Below are 22,053 nucleotides of genomic sequence, written 5' to 3' on the forward strand. Positions count from 1 at the left end.
CAAGTACTGAAATCTTTTGCTCCAGCTTTGTATTCATTATTTGATACCTTGCTAAAAACGGTTGATCTTTGCAGAATCATCAGGAGGAAAAGCTTTTTAATGGCACTCAAGGCAATCTCAAAAATAGAACAAATATCTAAAAAGTATGACATAATCATCACAATTGATTAAGGGTGGTGCTTACAGCCTAATGGCAACAGCTAATTGTGCATGGTTTTGAGGATGTTGATACTTTCCTAATATTGCTGCAAGATTTTACTCCGATCTTGTTTCATATATAAGAATATAGATTTGCATTCATAAATGAAATAACTAATAAGGAAACACAGAAGAGAAGATGCTACTAGTACCTTCATTAGTAGAAGCATGTAATGTGTTTGCAGAAGGGACTTTTTATAGTGGTACCCTTAATTTGAAATGCTCTCCCCAAGAACATATGACTCCGACATTACAAGCTTTTGGGTAGCATTTTCCCAGGTATCTAGATGTTTGATGGTTTTTGAAATTTTGGCCCAGTTATATGTTGTGTGAATTAGTTTGATTCATGCTTTTGTTTAATACTCTTGAATCTCTGATGAAGAGTAATTAAGAAATATTTAAAATAAAGTAGGATAGTAGATCCAGACACAGGAAATTTTATCACAATGAACATATTGGGGCATATTATTGGTGTACAGGGTATTAAGCTGGCATAATGATGTGTGTCTGTAATCCTGTGCTTGTAAATCCTTTGTGGTGCAAAGGGCTGCATACCAATGTGACAAGAATTGTCACACAATTTCCGCACAATTTCTGTTCTCATCCTGAAGCAAAGTTCTTAACCTGAGGTACTATTTCTGGGTTAGCGGAGTCTGTAACCTGTAGTGTATGTAACCTGAAGTGTATGTAACCCGAGGTACCACTGTACACAGATTTGGGGTGGGTCATTGAGTGAGAACAGGGATTCTGTTGATGTACAGCAGGTGGAACACTACCAGCTGAGACGTGTGTCAGCTAGGATATGAATTACTGAATGTAATAATAATAATAATAATAATAATAATAATAATAATTCCTTCAATATCTTTTGCTTTGTTAAAACGTTTTTGTTATCATCATCAAGGTCTTCGAGTAGAAAAGTTTTTTTGGGGGGGTGGCTTGAATATATTTTCCCTCACTTACACTTGCTTTCTAGTAGAACAAATGAAGATTTAACTGTCTGTGCTCTTCACTGATTTTCCTCCCTGACTGAGGGCACTCCTCCCCCCACTTTGATTTGTAAGAATTGACACACATATCCTTCCCCAAAGGAAGAACTCCATGCAGAGCCAAGACAAGCCACATGCAGCTTAAGAACCTGGAGGCTAATATAATTCCTCTAAACAATAAACATTTAATTGATCTGTTATGTCCTCAAGCTTAAAGTTCCACCCAAATTGGCCAGTGGAAGCCATACATCAACAAAGCTCTAGACATGTAATGTCCCATTGTACCCAAATGTCAGCTGCAGAGAAGTAATTAACTTTTGAGGAAGCAGTTTTAACCTGGATATTGCAAGTATTGTCTTTATATTGTATAACTTGGATATTAACTCTATTCTTCAAGTATTGTTCGACTTTGTGAATATTTAGCATGCCGCTATACCAGAATCAGTTAAGAGTTAGGCTTTTTTTGTACCTAACTTCTTTTGGGTTGTCTGAGAGATACAGTCTTATTTTGTTTTGCGGCTGGGATCCATTCCGAAGCCCCAGCCGCAAGCCAAAAAGAACACAGGGCAAAGCGCGGCGTCTGCACAAGCGCACGGAGCGGTTTGCGCTTCTGCGCATGTGCAAAGTGCAATTTAGTGCTTCTGCGCATGCGTGAGCGGCAAACTGGGAAGTAACCTGTTCTGGTACTTCTGGGTTTGCCATGGATGTTCCCTGGAATTGACACTAGACAAGGTGGACGTTCCGGAGGTATTACTGTACATGTACTACGTGTACAGAAACCTTATGTTTCTCTGATTCAGAATAGATGCTTAATGATGAGGCAGAGTCCCAAATGGAAGACATTTTATGGTCCCATCCACCTCAACTAAAAACTGGATTGTGGCATTCAGTTCAAAAGCCAGCAACAGAAGTCTCGTTTAGTGATAGGATGACCAACTAATTCCATCCCGCATCAGTCTTGTGAACACTTCAGCATGGTTCCATTTTCTCCTACTTTGTGCAGATTATTTTGAATTTTTCGTGGAAAGTCCACATTTAAATTACCGAATTTTTCTGTGTATAAGACAAGGGTTTTTTAAATTAAGAAATAATGTTAAAAATTGGTGGTCGTCTTGTACATGGATAGTGCAGAGGGGGGACGGGCGATTCGTATCAGCTGCAAGCAGGAGATTTTTCACGGTGATTGGGCGGGTGATTGGTGTCTGAGGCAAGGGCTGCTGGGGCAAATGGGCGCACAATTTATGGCTGCTGTTGGTGAATGGGCAGACGATTGGTGACTTCGTTAAAAGCTCAACAACTCTGGGCAATTCCCCCCCCCCAAAAAATGCTCAACAACTCTGGGCAATCCCCCCCCCAAAAAAGTTTCACAACTCCTTAATTTGTAGTCCCCAAAAATAGGGGTCGTCTTATACATGGGGGCGTGTTATACACGGAAAAATATGGTATATACATTTTGTATGCACCTGTAAAATACACATTTAAACACATAAAATACAGTCTTCAATGCTTTCATCCATAATACAATACATGTTATGTGAATATTCAATACAAAATACATATTTTGTGCTACCTTTATGCATTGCAAAATTTAGAGAAGTGTGTAATCCACCTGGGAGTTGTGTTCTGATCCACAGTAAATCTTGAGTGTCAGCTTGGGTGGTCTATTGCAAAAAAGCAAACCAAATAAATCCCCCATCCTGACTCTTGCTTTTGCTCTTCTTTTTAACAGTAACCTTCACATCCAGACTTTTAGATATTTGAGTACCATTCATTCTTCATATAATAACAAAAATCCTTCTTCCACTAATTGTTATATAAGATGTTGTCCTGTCCACTTCTCAGCTTTGTATACATTCCTGCTCAGTCTTGTTGGGTGATAATAACAGTTGCCAGCATATTAGGCTTGACCATCATGACTTCAATATATCGAGTGGCTTCATGCCTGTTTAATACTGTGGAATTTTTCATTAATATATTAAGCAAAAGGGATGAGGAAGTGTTGCAGTAATATAACTGAGAATTTTTATTTTAGTGAGATGGAAATTTGACATAATAGCAAAATCTGTCTTGACTTAAAACTCGGGGCCTAGTTCACCTGGTAGAGCTCCACACTTGCAACCTAGATTCTTCCATTGGACACTGCCTCATGCTGTAGCAGGCCATTGGCTTATTTAAAGGTAAAGGTAAAGGGACCCCTGACCATTAGGTCCAGTCGTGGCCGACTCTAGGGTTCCGGGGCTCATCTCGCTTTATTGGCTGAGGGAGCCAGTGTACAGCTTCTGGGTCATGTGGCCAGCATGACTAAGCCTCTTCTGGCGAACAAGAGCAGCACACAGAAACACTGTTTACCTTCCTGCCGGAGCGGTACCTATTTATCTACTTGCACTTTGACGTGCTTTCGAACTGATAGGTTGGCAGGAGCAGGGACTGAGCAACGTGAGCTCATCCCGTCGCGGGGATTCGAACCTCCGACCTTCTGATTGGCAAGTTCTAGGCTCTGTGGTTTAACCCACAGCGCCACTCGTTTCCCTTATTTAGCTCAGCATTATCTACACTGGTTTGCAGTGTCTTTCCAGGGTTTCAGGCAAGGGGCTCCTACCTGGAGATGCCATGGTGTTAACATAGGACCCTTTCCATACAAAGCATGTACTCTTAACACTGAGATATGGCACCCCCATTAACAGCAATATCCCAAAGAAAAATCGACCCATATGTTTACAGAACTTCATCAGATATAGCCATTACTATGCAGGCACAGACACCAATCAGGCATGTGATAATGGGGGCCCAGAATGCTGTTAGTTCGCTTAAATTCCATTTGATGCCATACAGATATAAAATTCCTTTGTTTATATGTTCAATAAAACCAATGTCCAATCATGTCCGTGTAACTAAGGGGAAGGGGAGTGCTTTTTCATTTTTGTCAAATGGCATATATGTATTTATGGAAAATTCCAGTTAAATAAGTTGGCAAATTATAAGGTATTTTAATAAATCAGTTGTTTGAGTGGCAAATCTGGCTAAGTTGGCAGATTTTAATAAGATAACTGCAGATTTATCCCTTTGACAGTCTAATGAGAGCTTCAAAGACAGACTCTTCACTTCCTCTGAAAGAGGGAATGACATAGATTTAATAAGGAACACAATTTTACTCCTTGAAGTTTCTGTCTAATGTATACATGTTTGAATAATTCATATACATGTATCTATTTGCAGGTTGAAGTTTAATTTATTACTTAAGTCCTTCACTGGCTGATGGAAATATACTAATTATTAACTTCAGAAGAAACCTCTGGTTTTCAATCTTGGCATAGGGTTCGTGCATAAATGTGGTCTGCTGCTTTTAGAAGTCATGGCAATGACCAGAAGCAAATGTCACATATTCCAGTCCAACAGAGAAAGTCCAGCATGCTAGGAGATGAAAGAGGCAAAAGTTTTTAAAACCCTACCACCACATCACCAGGACATCAGAAAAATAAAATTGCAGGAACTCACTACAACCCATCACAAAATATTTGACATGCAACTTGGTTCTACATATAGCAACACATCTGCCCCAGTGTTCCTCGAGCAGTTCTCCCTGCCCCCTAGATACAAAACCCATAGAACAGTTAATTTCAGTTAATTTCAGCACGACCTTCTCAAGCCCTCAATATTGCTAAACCACTGTAAATGGACAGTCAATTAAATTATGAGGTGGGGGTGGGGGGAGGATGAGAGTCAGTTTAAGTACTCCCTTACTGTTATTTGAAATGAAAATAAATTTCCAGCTACAGACCAAGCATATTGGAGAAAGATATTCTAGGTGAAAGTTCTTCCTGGTGTACCAGTTTTATATGTGAATAGGTGAAAGTTCTTCCTGGTGTACCAGTTTTATATGTGAAGGGAGTAAAATAAAAAATAAAAAATGGAGAAGTATTAAACCCCTCCAGTCTATGAACAGACAGATCATATATTTCCTCAGTAACTTAAAAAATAGGGATATTTATTGCTGACTCATGGAGAGAATGCTACCAACAGTCCTGGAACAACAGATAATGACCATTCTATCTTCTGCACTGTTTCTAAAACTCCTGTGAGTTCTTAATATCCAACATGTGTTCTAGTGAGACACAACTATACAGGAAACGGATGAGCAAAACCCAATAGGCACATGCACAAGCTGTTTGCTTCTTCAGTGTGGCCCACATCTCTTTTTTATGTATATATTTATGTATTTGTATGTGCTTGCTCCTCAGTCAAGGGCTTTCAGAGCAACATACATCAGAAATGAAGCTAGAGTAAAATCGGAGAACATTAAAACAACACAGCAGAGCGGGGGGCGGGGGAACAGTATTAAAAATTCATTTAAAACAGATAGATCTCAAAGGTCTGCACTTGGTGCCAAAAAGAAGAGAGAGAGAGCACCAGCTGAGTCTCTGGAGAGTGACACTGTTCCAGTCAAATACATGGAGGAGCAGCTGGGAACATCACCCCAGATGGGAGTAGGCAAGGGAGTGGAAGTAGGAAAAGGATGAGACTAAACATAGGAGTTGAAGGGCGCTTGTTGCTTCCTTCTCCAGGGATAAGAGATGTCCTGGCACCCAGTGCCTGTCTTTTCCAGGGAGAAGGTTGTAGCTCAGTGGCTTTGTGTGCAGAAGGTCTAAGGTTAAATCCCCAGCATCTCCAGATAGGGATGGGACTGACCTTTGTCCCAAAGCCTGGTGTGCTCATAGCAGTCAGTGTAGACAATACTGAGCTAGGTGGAGCTAGCTAGGTGGAGCTAGGTGGAGCTAGCTAGTATAAGGCAGATTGCTGGGAAATGGAGTATTGAAACTCCCAGGCCAGCAGCAGTCCCTCATCACCTGGACTTTTCTTCCACAAAGTTGGTGGTTTCTCCTGAGATTTAGAGGGAACCTGCTGCTGCCCTGGGCTGCTTTGGAAGAAGAGGAAGGTGTAAATCTAACTGACTAACTTACTTTCTTGTGTTTCTTTCCTTTCCTTTAGTTAATTCAGCCTAGTTTATGTTAATATAATATGTGTTACATAGACTTGCGAGAAGTAAGGTCTTGGGTTTATGCTATACAGTGTAGTTACTTTGTTTTGATTTTTTGTATTTTCCACCTTGTCTAGTCCTTTCACAGGTGGAATATAAATAAATCCTATGAGTCTATGAAATACTGCATAATACTCTCCTGCGTTATTTTTATGCATTTCCCTATGACCTGTGTTATTTCTGTCTGCCCTTTACAGATAGATTTCGTATTGGGCATATCATTAAAGGAAAGTAGAGGAAAATATCTGCAGAGTAATTCCCTGGTCCTGGGAAAGCAGCCATAAAAGGGATCAGGGCACACAGAAAGTTCTGACAGTTTGAACATATTGTTATGTGTGGCCAGAAATGCCTTTGGGCCCACTAAACATAATTTTGTAATATACTGTAAACACAGAAAGCAAAGCATAATGTATAAGAAGTGTGGGGTGTGTGTGGAGACATCATAGATACAGTCATTGTGGCCAATATGGACACAAAATATAGGACATTGTGACAATAGGGTTCCATCTTCCAAGCACAGCACTGTTAAGGGTTTTCCTTTGAAAATCCTGTTTTGTCTTAGGCTTTGCCATGCAAACAGTCCACGTGGATGATTTATTACATTATTTAATCGTGTCTGGGTTTATGTATTTGTGAATTGGTTTCAGTAAGTCCCAAAGGAGGTCAGGACTTCATTATATTAACCACAGTGCCAAGTACATAGTAAGCAAAAGTACCCTAGGTTAAGAAAGAAGGAAGGAAATTTGTACATTTTATACCAGCAGGAGATGAAGAGAAACAGAGACACCGAGAGGTGAATTAGCTTCCACAGCACAGAGTCAAGTCAGATCAGTGTTTTTGCTTGCAGGGTGAATGTTTGATGGACTGAGCCATATTCGACAAAGAGGGAGATGTGTTAATCTTATTTACTCCCTCAAGGACATGCTTTTAATTGAAAGGAAGTAAGCCATGGTTGCAAGGCACACTGTTAGCATGAGCTTGTAATCAAAAGCAAGGCTCAGTAGGGACAAGTGTGACAAAAAAGATGCTAGGTTGGCTGCTTGTTCATGAGTAAGTAACCTGCAGTTGCAGCTGATAAGGGGCTGCAAACCTCCAGGCTCTTCCTGATAGCTTATATGGGTTACAGGCAGCAAAAGAAGGCAGAGGCTGTCTATTAAAGGAGGATAAAAACTGGTGTGATGTGGTGGGTGGGTTGGTTGGCTAATTTCCCCTAACACCTGATGAGTAGGCTTCTTGGTCAGATAGGAAGACAAAAAATGGAGGGCAGTCTGCTCTTGAAGGAAGTAATGAAAAGCTGTCTTAAGCTTGTGGGGGGACGGTGTGACCTTTCATACCTTTTAGCTTTGGTGGTGGTTTAATATTTTATTTCCGGTTTTCTGTAGTCAGAGACAATTTGCTACAGGTTTGCCAACTCACTTAATACATCTGAACCCCCAAACATCTCAACACTGGCCCCAGCACATCTGTCTCTCCTGGTTCAGATGGAATGGAGAGATAGATATGGGTGTCATCATACTGATGGCACATTGCTCCTAATCCCCAGATGACCCCCCCCATCCTAAAGGTATCAAATTGGATGGGAGACAAGACAGAACCCTGTTGAACCCCACAACACAATTGCCATACAATTGTGCCAAACAATGGTAGCAAATCTGGAGACAGGAGTGGACCCATTGTCACATATTATCCCCAATTGACAGAGTCTCTCCAGAAGGGTATACCATTGTCCACAATATCAAAAGCCACCAAGAGACTATAGACAACCATCAAGGTGGCATTCCACTTCTCATGATAAATGTCATGGGCCAGGAGTCAGCTTTGCCTGCTGAACAGCAGCCTGAAGCGGGTGAAGGCAGAGTGACTCCACCTGAAACTGATCAGCCTTCACAAAGGAGAAGGCACAGATGAGTAGCAGCTCTTTGTCTTTCCTAAGCAGCAGGCAGATGCTAGAAAAAAATGCCTGTAGTTCCTGGCCCTGCACTGCTGCTTCCTGCTCTCCATCTGGATCCTTAGCTCTGCGACCATCTGGACTTTCTGACCTCTGGACTAGATCCTTGGCTCTGTGATCACCTGGACCCTCTGGACTTTCTGACTTTGTATGTGGATTCTGCTCTCAAAGGGACTCGGATGGGGCTACGACAATAAAGGCCCATATTCAGGAGGACAGAGGCAACTTCTGGGCTGAAGCAGCCAGAAACTGGATTGAAAAAGATTTAGATGTTCAACTTCATCTCGGTGCACCTGCAGCTGCCAAGCTACCACCCTATAGAAAACTACAACTGAGTTATCTAATACCTTTGGGTCTAGGGATATTCTCTTCAGGAGGCTGCTGCTTCCATTGGTCAGCTCCACCCCTCTTGCAAATAATCATTAGCCATTTCCTGGAACCACTCTGTCAAGCTCTTCTTGACTAGATCACAGAAGCCAAGATGGGCAAGAAAGTGTCTTGTCCACATTCTCAGGTTTACAACTCAAAACTGACCTCACAAGATGTGGGTAGATGGTGCTCTGGGGATTTTGCCATCATTTGCTTTAACTGTGGCATCAAGTACAGGGAATGTGAGCTATTTTCCCCTCAAGGTAAGCAGAAAAATTGGTGCCAACAGGTGGAACAATGTTCTTATTAATGGGCTGGACTTAACCACCCTATTTAGAACAATTTTCTAAGCTGTAGAATTTATGCTCCCCCCCCCCCCTCATTTTCTCTACGTAATTGTGGAATGTGATTCAGCCATCTCACCCTTTACAAAGGACCACAGCTGTGACCATATAATATTTGATGGTAACATTGTGTGTTGGATAATGCATTTTATCCGAAGCTTCTTTTGATGAAGGTGGCTTATTATATGGAGACAGCTGCTCTAGATCCAAACCAAAGTTATTAATTTAAATTTAAAGTTTGTTTTTCCAATTGTATAGGTTCAGCTCCCCCCCCCCATCATTGGACACACCCATTTCACCAATCACCTTTATACTGTGTGTGTACCGGGGCAAAGGACTGCTACAGTTGTTAGAATCATAGAATTATAAAATTGCAAAGTTGGAAGGGACTAGAAGGGTCATCTAGTCAAACCCTTTGCAAATGCAGGAATCGCTTGCCCAATGTGGAGCTGAAACGCACAACCCTGAGATTTAGGGTCTCATGCTCTACCAACTGAGGTGTGATTAGTGCTTCATTATAATGAAGAGAGATGATGCTTCAGGAAGTGAGCATGTTGGTGTAAGAACTATCTGCACACATACTCTGGGGATATATTGAATCGAGGTACAAAGACTATTGTGTTGGACACTCAACAATAAGAGCAGGACTGTGTTCCTCTTGGAAAAGAAGTCACTCAGTATCCCTTAATTTTCAAGTTTGACCTGTTTTCCTAGGCATTCTCCATATGAATGTTTGACCCATAAAGATAACTGTTGCATAACACAATGTGCTTATTGATGGGTGTGAGGGTGGTTGAATGACTTACGTACAGTCAACTTGATGTAATAATTCTGATTGCTTTACTACTACAGTAAAAATGTTTGAAAATTATATGTAACCAATTTTGAATTGTAAGGTCATGTCTCAGATGAAAACCTGTTGTTTTGAGAGGTATTGGAAAGCTCAAATTGCCCATACATCAACTCTACTTCTGTATGGCATGAAATGTATATGTGGCTTCTGTGTAAAACATTTCATAAAAAAAGAAAAAGCTAAGCAGTGTCAGCATAGTCCATTATGATAGAGATTAAGTATAATATGTCCAGACTGCTGTATTTAATTGTATATCTTTATTAATACTACGTATGCATTATCTTCACATGCACGCAGTAATGAGCCTAATGAGTTTTTGCTTCACTTTTCAATGCCACATTTTTTTTCTCTCCCTAGGTTGACAGGCATGAATCTTCCCTCTCCTGTTATCAGCAGCAAAAACTGGTTACGGCTCCATTTCACTTCTGACAGTAATCACAGGCGGAAAGGATTTAATGCCCAGTTTCAAGGTAAGAATTACATAGGGAACTGTCAGTAGAAATCTATTCCATGCCCCCCCAAAAAAAATCTAAAAGAAGTCATGGTAGTGAAAATGTTTTATTTAGACACTGTACATTTGGGGGATAAACAGCCAAGAGCCAAGTCCTTTCCAGCTTGGAATCACAGTCCTTGCCACTCAAAAATATTGGTCTCAATTGAAATCTGTTTAATAGCCCCATGATTGCTGCTGTATTTCTTTTGAAGTTAGTTACCATGACATATACGGTTATATGTCCCTCCTGGACTGCTGCCTTGCCAACACAGTTAACCCTTTTGTTTTAGACCAGACATTTTATTATTATTATTTAAGATGTCTACTATGTGGGTTTCTTTAAACCCATTTTAAATTCCCCTCCCTGTTACTCCTTTAATTGTCTTGGGTTCTTTGACATTGTTTAAATAGCAACTTCAAATGCTGACTGCTATAATAATGGTGTTGCAAACACTGGGCAGTGTCCAGTGAAATTTTTATTAGAGTGCAAGGATTTCTGCGTCCACAATGGAGCTCCTTCCATGTGGCCCTGCGTCCTCCCCAAATCTGCTCCAGAGGGTTGTGAGAACCCCCAAAACAGATTTGTGGGGCACACAGGGAGAGGTGAGGGACGGGGAGTTCCATTGCCCAGCCAAAAGTCCTTCTGGTAGCAGAAGCACTTTGTTGAATACCACCTACTGAACTAGTGATGCTCTCCAAGGTAGAAGGTGTTCTCCAGGGCTTGGCAGACTGTCTTTTCCTACTTAGGACTATGAGCCCTAGAATTCCAGTTGGAAACTGATGATACGTGTGAGGGCTTTCTTGACAAAAGTCTCTCTCTCTCTCTCTCTCTCTCTCCAGTTGGAAACTGATGGTACATGTGAGGGCTTTCTTGACAAAAGTCTCTCTCTCTCTCTCTCTCTCTCTCTCTCTCTCTCTCTCACACACACACACACACACACACACACACACACAAACACACAGTCAATTTCTCAGCTGAGTTTTAGGCTCACGGTACAAGTTCCCAGCAGAAAAGGATGCTCTGCTAGAGCATGGGGAGTACCCGATTTCTCGCTATGTTCAGATTGAATAATTGCAATAAACATGAGCCTCTGTTGCAAGGGCTTTGATCATTTAAGGGGTGAGCAGTTGGATGCTTGTGCATCAATTTGCTATAGCATGAACTTGAGCACATAGATTAAGGCTATTGGAGAAGATGCGTAGCCTTTTGTGCAGCATTCACACTACAGGAGGAATGATCATGCTATGTCACGTTCTGATAGCTGAAGCTTTTCAAATTTTGTAATTTAAAAACTTGGGGGTGGGGGAGTTGGGTGCTTCTCTTTATGCTATACATTTTAATTAATTCAATATTATGGTGACTTAAACAGAATCTAAATTCTTAAATAAATCTGTCTCCACTGAAACACAAAATAAAGGATAAACTTTGATTTAACAAAAGTAATTTATTCCAGAGGGGCTATTTTAAAATGGACGAATGACACAGAATGATAACTTCATTTCCATTCATCTAAGGTGGTGCTTATATGAATCTGAATTGCAACATGGCACAAAATCCTAAAGAACAGTACAAATACTGTCTTCCTCATAAGATAACCTGCATTTACACGAGTGGTCTGTTGATGATCCAAAACAACCATGGCCAATTGGACTTAATTCAAGTGATTTGGGTAACCCACTTGTAGGAATGGTAAAAAAAAAAAAAAGATTCAGTTCACATTTAAAGGCAAACTGACCTAATGCACACTTTGCAAAATAATCCAAGAAGAGAAAAAAGGCAACCATCGAAAGTTGCACTTCCCCAATTTTTTCAATGCAACTTTCTATCCAAGTCTTGTGTACAAAAATTATGGGTGGGATTTAAAGTAACACTAAGGAGAGGAGTTTCCCTTGGTCAATGCTAGCATTTGTGCTGCTGAAAGGAACAACCTCTTCTCTCTTCTCTAGAGCCAGTGTGGTGTAGTGGTTAAGAGCGATAGACTCGTAATCTGGGGAACCAGGTTTGCGTCTCCGCTTCTCCAGAAGCAGTTGCTGGGTGACCTTGGGCCAGTCACACTTCTTTGAAGTCTCTCAGCCCCACTCACCTCACAGAGTGTTTGTTGTGGGGGAGGAAGGGAAAGGAGAATGTTAGCCGCTTTGAGACTCCTTTGGGTAGTGATAAAGCGGGATATCAAATACAAACTTTTCTTCTTCTCTTCCCCTCCCCTCATGCACTGTTCTGGGTGTTTTCCCAACTGCACAGAGCCAATGGGGGGCATGAGATGAAAGAAAGCCTCATTGTGCTATCAGGACTCATTGCTTCGGCTCCCAGTTGTTTTAAATATTTAGTTGAATTCAGCCCACCCACTTGGGAGTGCTGTATTCATACATAATTTCAATACTAGCCCAAGTAGCATAAGGCTCTGCTGCTCTGAACCTGACAAGGACCAACTAGAGAACTGGGCTTGGCGATGAAGTGCAGGATACAAATAGTTTTATGAGAGAGCTCCCTTAATGATTTCCTGCATTGATGGCAATCAGTTATATACTTTTTTGTTATATTAGTATACTAGATCTTCATGATTCAACACTCAGAAATCTGACTCGTTTCCCAACTCTCAGAAAAAGCACACTATTCAGACTGCTGGATGTTTCTTTGTGGGCATCTTTATTAGATTTCTGTTTTATGAGAAAAGTAGAGCTTTAGCGTTGTCACTTTTTCTATATGTCCACAAGGATATTTATCAAAAAGCAATTTTTCTAAAATTGAATGTTTATTGATTTTGTTCCTACCTGATAAATCTTTGCCTAAAATCAACTTTTGTGATTAAAGTGGAAAGAAAACAAGGGAAAGTCACTTGTTTATACATCTGGAGTTAGTAATTAGCTATACTTACAAATTCGCACGTACAGTTTCATTTAACATCAGCTGCAGTCCTAAGCATACTTGCCGGAAAGCAAAACTACAAGCAACGGGGATTTGCCTGCCATTAAATAAAACTAAAGTTGTTAAACTGAAGAAGAGTAACATTTTGATTCACAAAAGTCATTCATTTTCCATTCCTTTTAATGGGGGTGATTGTCACTAAGAAACCAAAATCTGTGTGGAAAACATTTGTGTGAAGTTGCTGTTTCTGGCCACACCTCTGATATTTTCACCTAAAAAAGAAGGATATTGCTTGCATGGTTAAAACTGGCCCTTACCCCATGGGTACCACCTCACATAAATACCTGCCCATGTTTTTAATAAGAAAAAGTTGAGCCTTTGTCAGAAATGTAGGGTGATTGTTGTTGTTATTATTATTTATTATTATTATAAATGAAACATCAGGCGTAACAACTGATGTTTATGTTAGGCTTCTATAGGAGATACTATCCCACTTTTCCAAGTCATCCCTCCTCTCACAGGATGTGACATATTTTACATCTTGTTGCTTAGAGGTTATGTTGATACTGTTCTCTCTGTTATTACCTCTTCTTGACTGAATCCATCAGCTATGAATTTTCAGTGATGTTTCAAAATGGAGAGACCCACCTGTCAGATTGACTTGCAAATATGCTTAGCCATTTTGTTAAAAATTGGGAAATGGCATGGTAATTTCCAATCTACTTTTAAATTCAGACTTCTCATTTGCCTCCACAGTCTCTTGATAACTTATTATTTAAAATGTTGATAATCCACCCTTCATAACTAAAAATACCAGGCTGGATACTGGAGACAAACACACAAAAAACCCCTGACTAAATAATAAAATAAACAACAGCAAATACTAAAATGCATCATCAAATAAAGCAGCTAAAAACAACAATCTACCCACAATACTGAATATTCCTGTGTGAATTAACTAGTCTTGATCTAGTACCAACATGATAACTCTGTTGATATGGAGGCATTAGGTTGGCAGTAGAATTGGATGTCACCACAGAGATGGCTCTTAAATTTCCCCTGTTTAACAAAGTGAAGTCATTCAATTACCTGAAATAGAACGAGGTATAATTTCTTCAGCGTGGATTTTTGAACACCTCTCCTCTCCTTAGAGAAGGGATCTTAAAAGCCATCCCTACTTGTAATCATTATACTAGCTTGTCTTTACTGTGACCATTTTCAGATGTTTTCCACAGAAGCAGTACATATTAGCATGAAGATTCAAATATCAGGAAACATGAGAAAATGGCTCAGATTTAACAAATGACCTGATTCATGTTTTGTGAATATTCAAGTACTTGTTGATAGTTTTCACTGTCATAACAACTCTAAAAAAGTAGAAGTTGACTGTCTCATATAAACCTTGTGTATATCAAAATTTACCAAATTGATGATATTTATGGTGACATATCCACCAGCTGAACAAAAAGAAGTTCAGATACTTATAAATCCAGCAAGATTGAGTCAGCTTGTGTTCAGAACTGCAACTCTTGTAATGTGTTTTTAAAACAGAACAAAACAATAAATGACCTGAACTTGAAGTGTTTCCTACCATGCAATCTCCTTTTTGTCTGGCTGGTAATTCATTGTACAATCTATTTGTTGAGCTAAATATAATCACTTTTATGGGAAAAGAAGCATATCATAACAAATTACAAAGCTAATGGTCTTAAGCAAACAATCTGATCAAAAAAGGGCTGTGCAGGATTAATTCTGTTTCACATGTTTGAAAGATTGATTAAAAGAGATTAAAGCACCATTGTGGCTGTGCTGTTGTAGGCTATCTTTACAAGTGAAAGATTTAATCTTGAGAATTCAGCTTTTACTCAATATTGCTTCCCACATTGCTGAGGCCCTCAAGCTAATTGAAAGCAAAATGATACCTATTGTTGGTTGTTCCTGAGACACAAGTTTCAGCTTTAGTTTGAAACTGGCTAGTCAAGATAAAACTGCTTCATTTGAGGTCATTTTCAATTTTATACCTTCCCCCACAACACACACACACACACACACACACACACACACAGCTACCATTGTGATTTTCTGCTTTATTGGGAAGCAGTGGTTGTATTTGCACCTTCATAGATGGGAAAGGCGTGAAGAGGAGAGAAGAGAACATGAGTTGAGTAGAGAGATTGAGAACAGAAAAATTCAAGAATGAGGTTTCTGCACTATGGTTGAAAGATGTACAACAATATTATCTCAACAGGATCCAAATGTAGTCCATCCTAGAGAGGAGAAGGACTAAATGCCATTGGTTTCAGCGAGTCTCTTTGAAGTGGACTAAGCACTGTATTCAACACAGGCTAGGTAAATCCTTGTGTACACAGGCCAACTTCCACTTATGCAACAGGACTTCTCCTCCACCTGTCCCCTCCTATTTTTTATGGATTTTCTTTCACCCTCTGAAGCAGTGGGGAAAGTGTGGGGTGCATGGTGGGAAGAGAGGGGAGAAAGTCCCATTTCAGAAGTTGAAGTCATTCTGCTTGTGCAAGGATTCAGTTGAAGCACGCCATCTGTCTGGATCTGACCCAGAGGCATCAACAGAGAGATTTAGTTGTATCTATTCTAGTGATCTCAGAGCTCTACCACATAGCCAAGCAGTATACTCTCTCAACGGCACCTGAAAAGAAGGACTGCCTGGTACCTTCATGACAGGCAAAAACATTCCACTTCTTCCAAGCCTTGGCCTAATTCAACAATCTATGGCCTTTTAAACTATGTATTTGTCTGTTTTTATATTGTAAACTGCCCTGCGATCCTTGGATGAAGGGTTGTATAGAAATGTAAAAACAAACAAATAAAATGGTGCACTAGGCCTAGAATTTTCCATCAGCAACCCAACCTCTAGTACACCATTATCTTTGCTTCCACTGATATATCACTGAAATATACCACTGAGGGTCTGTTTCAAGAGCTTCATACTTCCAAATCAGAATTTTAACTTATTTTGAATGCAGCATCCTGCATGTCTCTACCTGACTTCTGAACAGTTATTTGTGCAGAATTGGATTGGCTCATATGTTTGTGCTTCAGGGGACTTTTGTGTGTGCATGTATTGAAAATTCAGGCTGTATTAAAACAAGACCACCAGGGAATGAAAACTCTACAGTGAAGCATTTTACAATATAGATAGGCTTCACATGCTTCCTTAAAGCAGGTGGGAAAGGAGGAGGAGCAGTAGATTTCATCAGGGAAGTTGTTCCATTGCTGCTTTTCAAGAAAGTCACAGTGCAGGTCTTGATATCTGCCACTGATGTTTTCACTTTGCACAGCAAGGGCAATTGAAGCACATGCTGGCTTGCTCAACATAACCTGTGTGAAAAGTTCATATAGGTCAGATAACTTGTTTGAAGCTGAACCTGGAAAACAAATGCCTCTGACTTTCCTCCAAATGTTCTAGTGCCTCCAAGGTTCCTTTTTGGTAAAAAAATAATAATGTTGGTGTCCCCTGCATTACTTTAAGGTTCAAGAATTTATTTTCAGTTTGTCTTGTGTTGCTATGATTTTAGTACCACTTTCTTCCAACCATTCCCACAAGTTTAAAAGTTGCATAAGTTAAGAAAGGCTAAGTTTATAAAGCATGCCAGTGATTTCTGCCGCACGCTGTTTAAAGTTTAATTTTGATGCATTGTGGCCACATAACAGAGAATGGGTCAGAGAGACGTAACATGTTTTGATCATTATGCTCCAGAAGTTATCTGCCTCCTCTGTTTGACTACTTTGAATAATTCAGGCTTCACCAAATAGATAATCCTGAAGTCAAACACTGAATATAATTGAAGCTGTAGGAATAAATCTTCAGTGGAGAAAAATTGCACAGGGGGGGAAAAAAGAAACAAACTCTATGGTAAAATGCATTTTTGTGCAAAAACCTGGAAAACCCAAATATCTGCTTTGTAGTAGTTTTGTAGTCAATCAAGTGGTGCCATTCTGTTCAGAGGACGATGCTAGCAAAAGAAGATGGGAGTGTTTTGGGGTTTGTTGTTGTTTTTGTTAATTTGCCATTCACCTTATGTAAATGTGCTCTAGAGTGGAAGGTGGCTTGAGGTCTCGAATGTGAAAGTGAAAAAGGAAAATCATCTCCCTTCCTTTTCTGTTAATAGATTTCCCCACCAGACCAAAGACTCTTTTGTGAATGGGAAGACTCTTTCTCACTTGCAGAAGGGGGCACCATTAGATGAAACCCTCTTTCCCCCCTTAATTGCAATTCTTATGTACTGTAAACACCCAGCCCAGTCCAGAGTTAAGAATGTGTTCTAATGTACTCATGGAGTTCCAACATGTGTACTTAGTCCTCATTCATTTCAGCTAAGAAGCCAACCCATTCACATAAAACAGGCATGCCAAACTTGGCCCTCCAGCTGTTTTGGGACTACAACTCCCACCATCCCCAGCTAACAAGACCAGTGGTCAGGGATGATGGGAATTGTAGTCCCAAAACACGCCTGACATAAAAGGACTGGGTGTAAGCTTAATCAGATCATCTTCCTTCATCATTTGACTGGGGAAAGTCTGTACTTCCTGTTACCCAAAATACACAGACAAAAGCTCTTACTTGGAAGTAAGAAAAAGATCATTATTCAGGAAAAGAGTCATGCAGGCATGTAGCAGTCTCCTGGCTCATGAGGCACAGTTCAGAAGTTCAGGAGTGGGCAGAACTGGAAGGAAGTGATGAAGAAGAGTTTGGATTTGATATTCCGCTTTATCACTACCCAAAGGAGTCTCAAAGCGGCTAACATTCTCCTTTCCCTTCCTCCCCCACAACAAACACTCTGTGAGGTGAGTGGGGCTGAGAGACTTCAGAGAAGTGTGACTAGCCCAAGGTCACCCAGCAGCTGCAAGTGGAGGAGCGGAGACGCGAACCCGATTCCCCAGATTATGAGTCTACCGCTCTTAACCACTACACCACACTGCTGAAGATGTTCCAACAAGTTCCCACTCCTCCTGCCAAGCTTTAAAAGACAAGGCATGGTGCACTCACTTCTGAGACTCTCCTGCCTTATAGAAATATTGGAATGGCAAGTGCATTATCCCTTGGCACAGGTTGGTCTGCTCCAATCCAATTTGCAAAATCGGCAGGTGGCAAGACTGCTCCTGTTCAGTTGCTGCTGCCTCCAGTACAGTCTCCCCCTCACATGATAAAAACCCCTCCAGTCTCCACTGACACTTTCTGCTTTTTAGGAATGTAAGAGGGGAGTGCTGACATCCCTATTCCCCATTCTAAAGTGACTGAAGTCAGGAGCGATCCATCCTCTCTGTTTCTTCAATCTCCATCAGAGCTTGCTAACCCAGGCCTGATCCTAACAGTGATGTGGGCCTCATGGCAAACTCTTTCATAAAATGCACACTAAATATTTCTTGGATTTACCTTTGAAGTTCTGTAGTGAAATAAATCAGTTAAACATGCACATGCACATCCAAATACTTAAGATTTTGAAGATGGTTTTTCTTTAAAGTACAGTAGGTTTGAAGCTCTGTCAAATCATTGCAATAAATTAGTAATAAAATGAAATAATTAGTGAAATATATAGCTGCTAGTTACAAAAAAAATTATGTAATCAGATTACTCAGCCACAGAAAAAGCAGCACAATTAATTAATAGCACAATTAACATCTGCTCTATTTATGTCTTAGTTAATTTGTTCATACTTCTCTTCCATAGTTTTTTCTATTTCAGATGCCTATTTTTAACATAAAGTTGTAGACTTACTTGCTGAATATAATTATCTTAATTTATTGTGCATATTTTTGATCCGAGGCTTATAATAATACTTTCAAGTTCAACCAGTTTTTCTTGGTATCTTAGATCAGGCTTGCTCAAACTCAGTCCTCCAGATGTTTTGAAACTACAGTTCCCATCATCCCTGACCACTGGTCCTGCTAGCTAGGGATCATGTTGTAGTCCCAAAACAGCTGGAGGGCCAAGTTTGAGGAAGCCTGCCTTAGATGCTTTGAATATATTTTTCAGTGCAAAGTTCTCAAAAAAATGGATCATGGATTCTTTATCTAATGCAGATAAGACATTTTATACCAGGTTAAATAATATAATCAATGGGTGCAATCCAACTCCATTAACATAAATAGTATCTGGACTGCAGGTGTTTATTGTCAGATAAAAGTAATCAGAGATCAATCTAAATACATTAAAATGGGGTGGAGAAAACTCTTACCTGCTTTTCTCTTTGTTCTCACACTGTAATGTGATCTTTAACATGATTTGGGCACTGCTGTAGAAGTGCACACTCCCTTCCTCCCCTTTCCAGTGGTTGGCATATAATCACATTTAATACATTTTAGGTGCACAATTATTTTTTGGGCTGGTTTCAGAAAGCCAATCATGCAAAACTGTAATAGTTTTAAATGAACCAGGAGAATGAAGGCTTTCAACTAATACAACTGGAAATAAGTGCAGTAAAAAAAGGAACATGCGGAATATGCATTTCTGCAGGTGTTTTAAGTTATTATATGCTTTTATTTTATCTCTATTATATTTTTTGAGCTTGCTGTGCACCACTTAGAGACTACTGTAATTAAGCAGTATATAAACTGTCAAAATAAATTATATGGAATAATTTTTCCACTTATAGTGCTTTTCCAAGCAAATGTTGCCCTAACCCAGGGATCTCCGACCTTTTTAAATCTTGATCTCCAAAAGCAACCCTTTCACAACTAAACAACCCCCCAAAGGCCAAATTGTGTGTGTGTGTGTGTGTGTGTGTAATAAATGTGGGTAGGGAATGCTTTTTTGTGGGCACCAGGAGGTGTCTGAGGGTGCTGTGCTATTTATGGGCATCATACTGAGAACCTCAGCCCTAATCCGTAACCTCAAAATGGGGCTCTAGTTCATCTCAAGAGGGCAGATATCTAGCACTAATGGAGCTACTGCAGCTGCTTTAATGAATTGCCCTGCTTGAGACTAGGTTAACTAGGAGCACTATGGGGAAAAGGATAGGTTATCACATGCTTATCTTGTCACAAAGTTTCAATGGAAGAAGAGCTGGTTAAAATATGAGTGGCAGATTTAGCCCTGTGACCTCCAGCTGCCAAGCTCAGCTGTTCAACCCTGGGACTAGTGGCCGGTTTTTGCACCACAATAGGAAAACACACAAGCAGGGAGTGAACCAGGTGACTTTTATTTAGAACTTAAATTTAAGTCAGCAGATGGGGATGACTATGGGGCGGGAACTAACTTAACTGGATAACAAGAGCCATTGGCCGACCCACACTTGCAGGTGAGAAAGAAGACCTTATCTCATCACCCCCTGGGACTGCAGAATCCCAGGTAGATGCGAGATTTCAGCCTCAAAGGAGGCCCTTACCCCACCCCCTGAACAAGAGTCCGGGAACTGAGCCTTGGGGCTGACCCATCACTTGAAAAGTGCCTAAAGGGCGTCACCAGGCTAAACCATTTTTTGTCTTTTCCCACACCTAAAGCACCCAGATGCAGAAGATTAACCTATTTAAACAACACAGTAGATCATGTAGCACTCTGTCTTGCTATTCAGAGTGAAGTGGGGGTGGGGGGTGGGGAAACCAATCTGTAATCCAAAATGCGAGAGAGGAAGGGTGATGTCTCAAGCACAATGTATCCATGCCTTGCTTCTCCACTCTGTTGCAGCTCCCTTACTCCACCCACCCCTCAATTGTGACTATGAAAGAAGGGGCTGCTTCTGAAAGAACTGCTGCCTTACACTTTCTAGGCATTCCCCCCTTGGGAAATGGGGTTTGTCCCACATATCACAAAGAAATAGGAACATGTTCCTGAGGTCCATTTGTAAAGGCCTCTGGGGAAAGCTCCTGATTCCCAATGTGTGCTTTTCTTAGTTGCCTTAGGCCTTGTATAGCTAAATAATATAATCAATGGGTGCAATCCAACTCCATTAGCATAAATAGTATCTGGACTGCAGGTGTCTATTGTCGGATAAAAGTAATCAGAGATCAATCTAAATACATTAAAATAGGAATCATGGATCCACAAAGGAATCATGATCCACACCTCTCCAACTAGGAAATGATCACCTCAAAGGCCACTGTGACATCACATGGACCTCCTCTGGGGTGATCATCCATTTCCAAGTGGGAGAAGCCTCACTGCAGGACTTTGTTGGGACAAACCCACATTGCTTTGTGGTTCTGAGGCCTGTATGCCACAAAGCAGCAACTCTTTTGGAATCATTGGAGACATAGAACCAGATGGTGGTTTTTGTTCTTCTGCCATACATGAGATCAAATGGAATTGATGCTGTATCATTGATGCTTGCCTCCAGCACAATCCTGAGGTAAATTGTCACACAGCAAGAAGTGCACGAGTCCCCAGTACTACTCGGGAGATAATGATGAACACACATAATTAAAAAATTGAGTATCTCACATTGCAATAGACAAACAGATGATTGTTGTGGAGGGAAATTTGTTGAAGTCTTGTAATTTCTCACCCTCTCAGTCTCTCACAGACAGAACAACATAAAAAGGCAATAATGCTTTTATGTCTCCTATGAAATTCAATAATGAGAACATTAATACCAGTTGAGACACTTCAAACACGTTGACAGAAACTGCCAGCACGAGTAAAAAACAAAAACAAAACCCCAGACTTGTCTGATTTCCATGGCTTTCTAATGGAACATACTTGAATCATTTCAATAAAGCTTTATTAGAGTGTGGTACTTTGATATGCAGGCAAAAAGTGACCTGCTGCAAATGCCTGCCATGTTAACAGATTAAAATTAAGAAACTGATGTCCAATTTAATATTGGCAAATATCCTTCTTTCTTCCATATTTTCCATAATGATATTCTGATTTTAATGGGAAAGTTATGGGTTTTATTAGGTAGGTGAAGTAATATAATTAACTATATTTTGTTTCCCTACAGACCCACGTGTGTGGGTTAATGGACAAAAGGATCCACTTCTCAC

At 40.4% G+C, this 22,053-nt stretch overlaps 1 protein-coding gene across 2 annotated transcripts in view; it reads left to right on the forward strand.

Annotated features, from left to right (window-relative positions):
- CSMD1 (CUB and Sushi multiple domains 1) overlaps positions 1-22,053 on the forward strand; it is a 949,787-nt gene that overhangs the window by 596,210 nt on the left and 331,524 nt on the right. For both annotated transcript variants that reach the window (XM_083729648.1, XM_083729649.1), the window contains exon 6: positions 10,094-10,206. In XM_083729648.1, the coding sequence (XP_083585774.1) occupies positions 10,094-10,206 (113 nt within the window). The remainder of the gene's footprint in view (positions 1-10,093; positions 10,207-22,053) is intronic.

The sequence above is a fragment of the Podarcis gaigeae genome, assembly GCF_964106915.1.
Source record: "Podarcis gaigeae genome assembly, chromosome: 3".
Taxonomy (NCBI): domain Eukaryota; kingdom Metazoa; phylum Chordata; class Lepidosauria; order Squamata; family Lacertidae; genus Podarcis; species Podarcis gaigeae.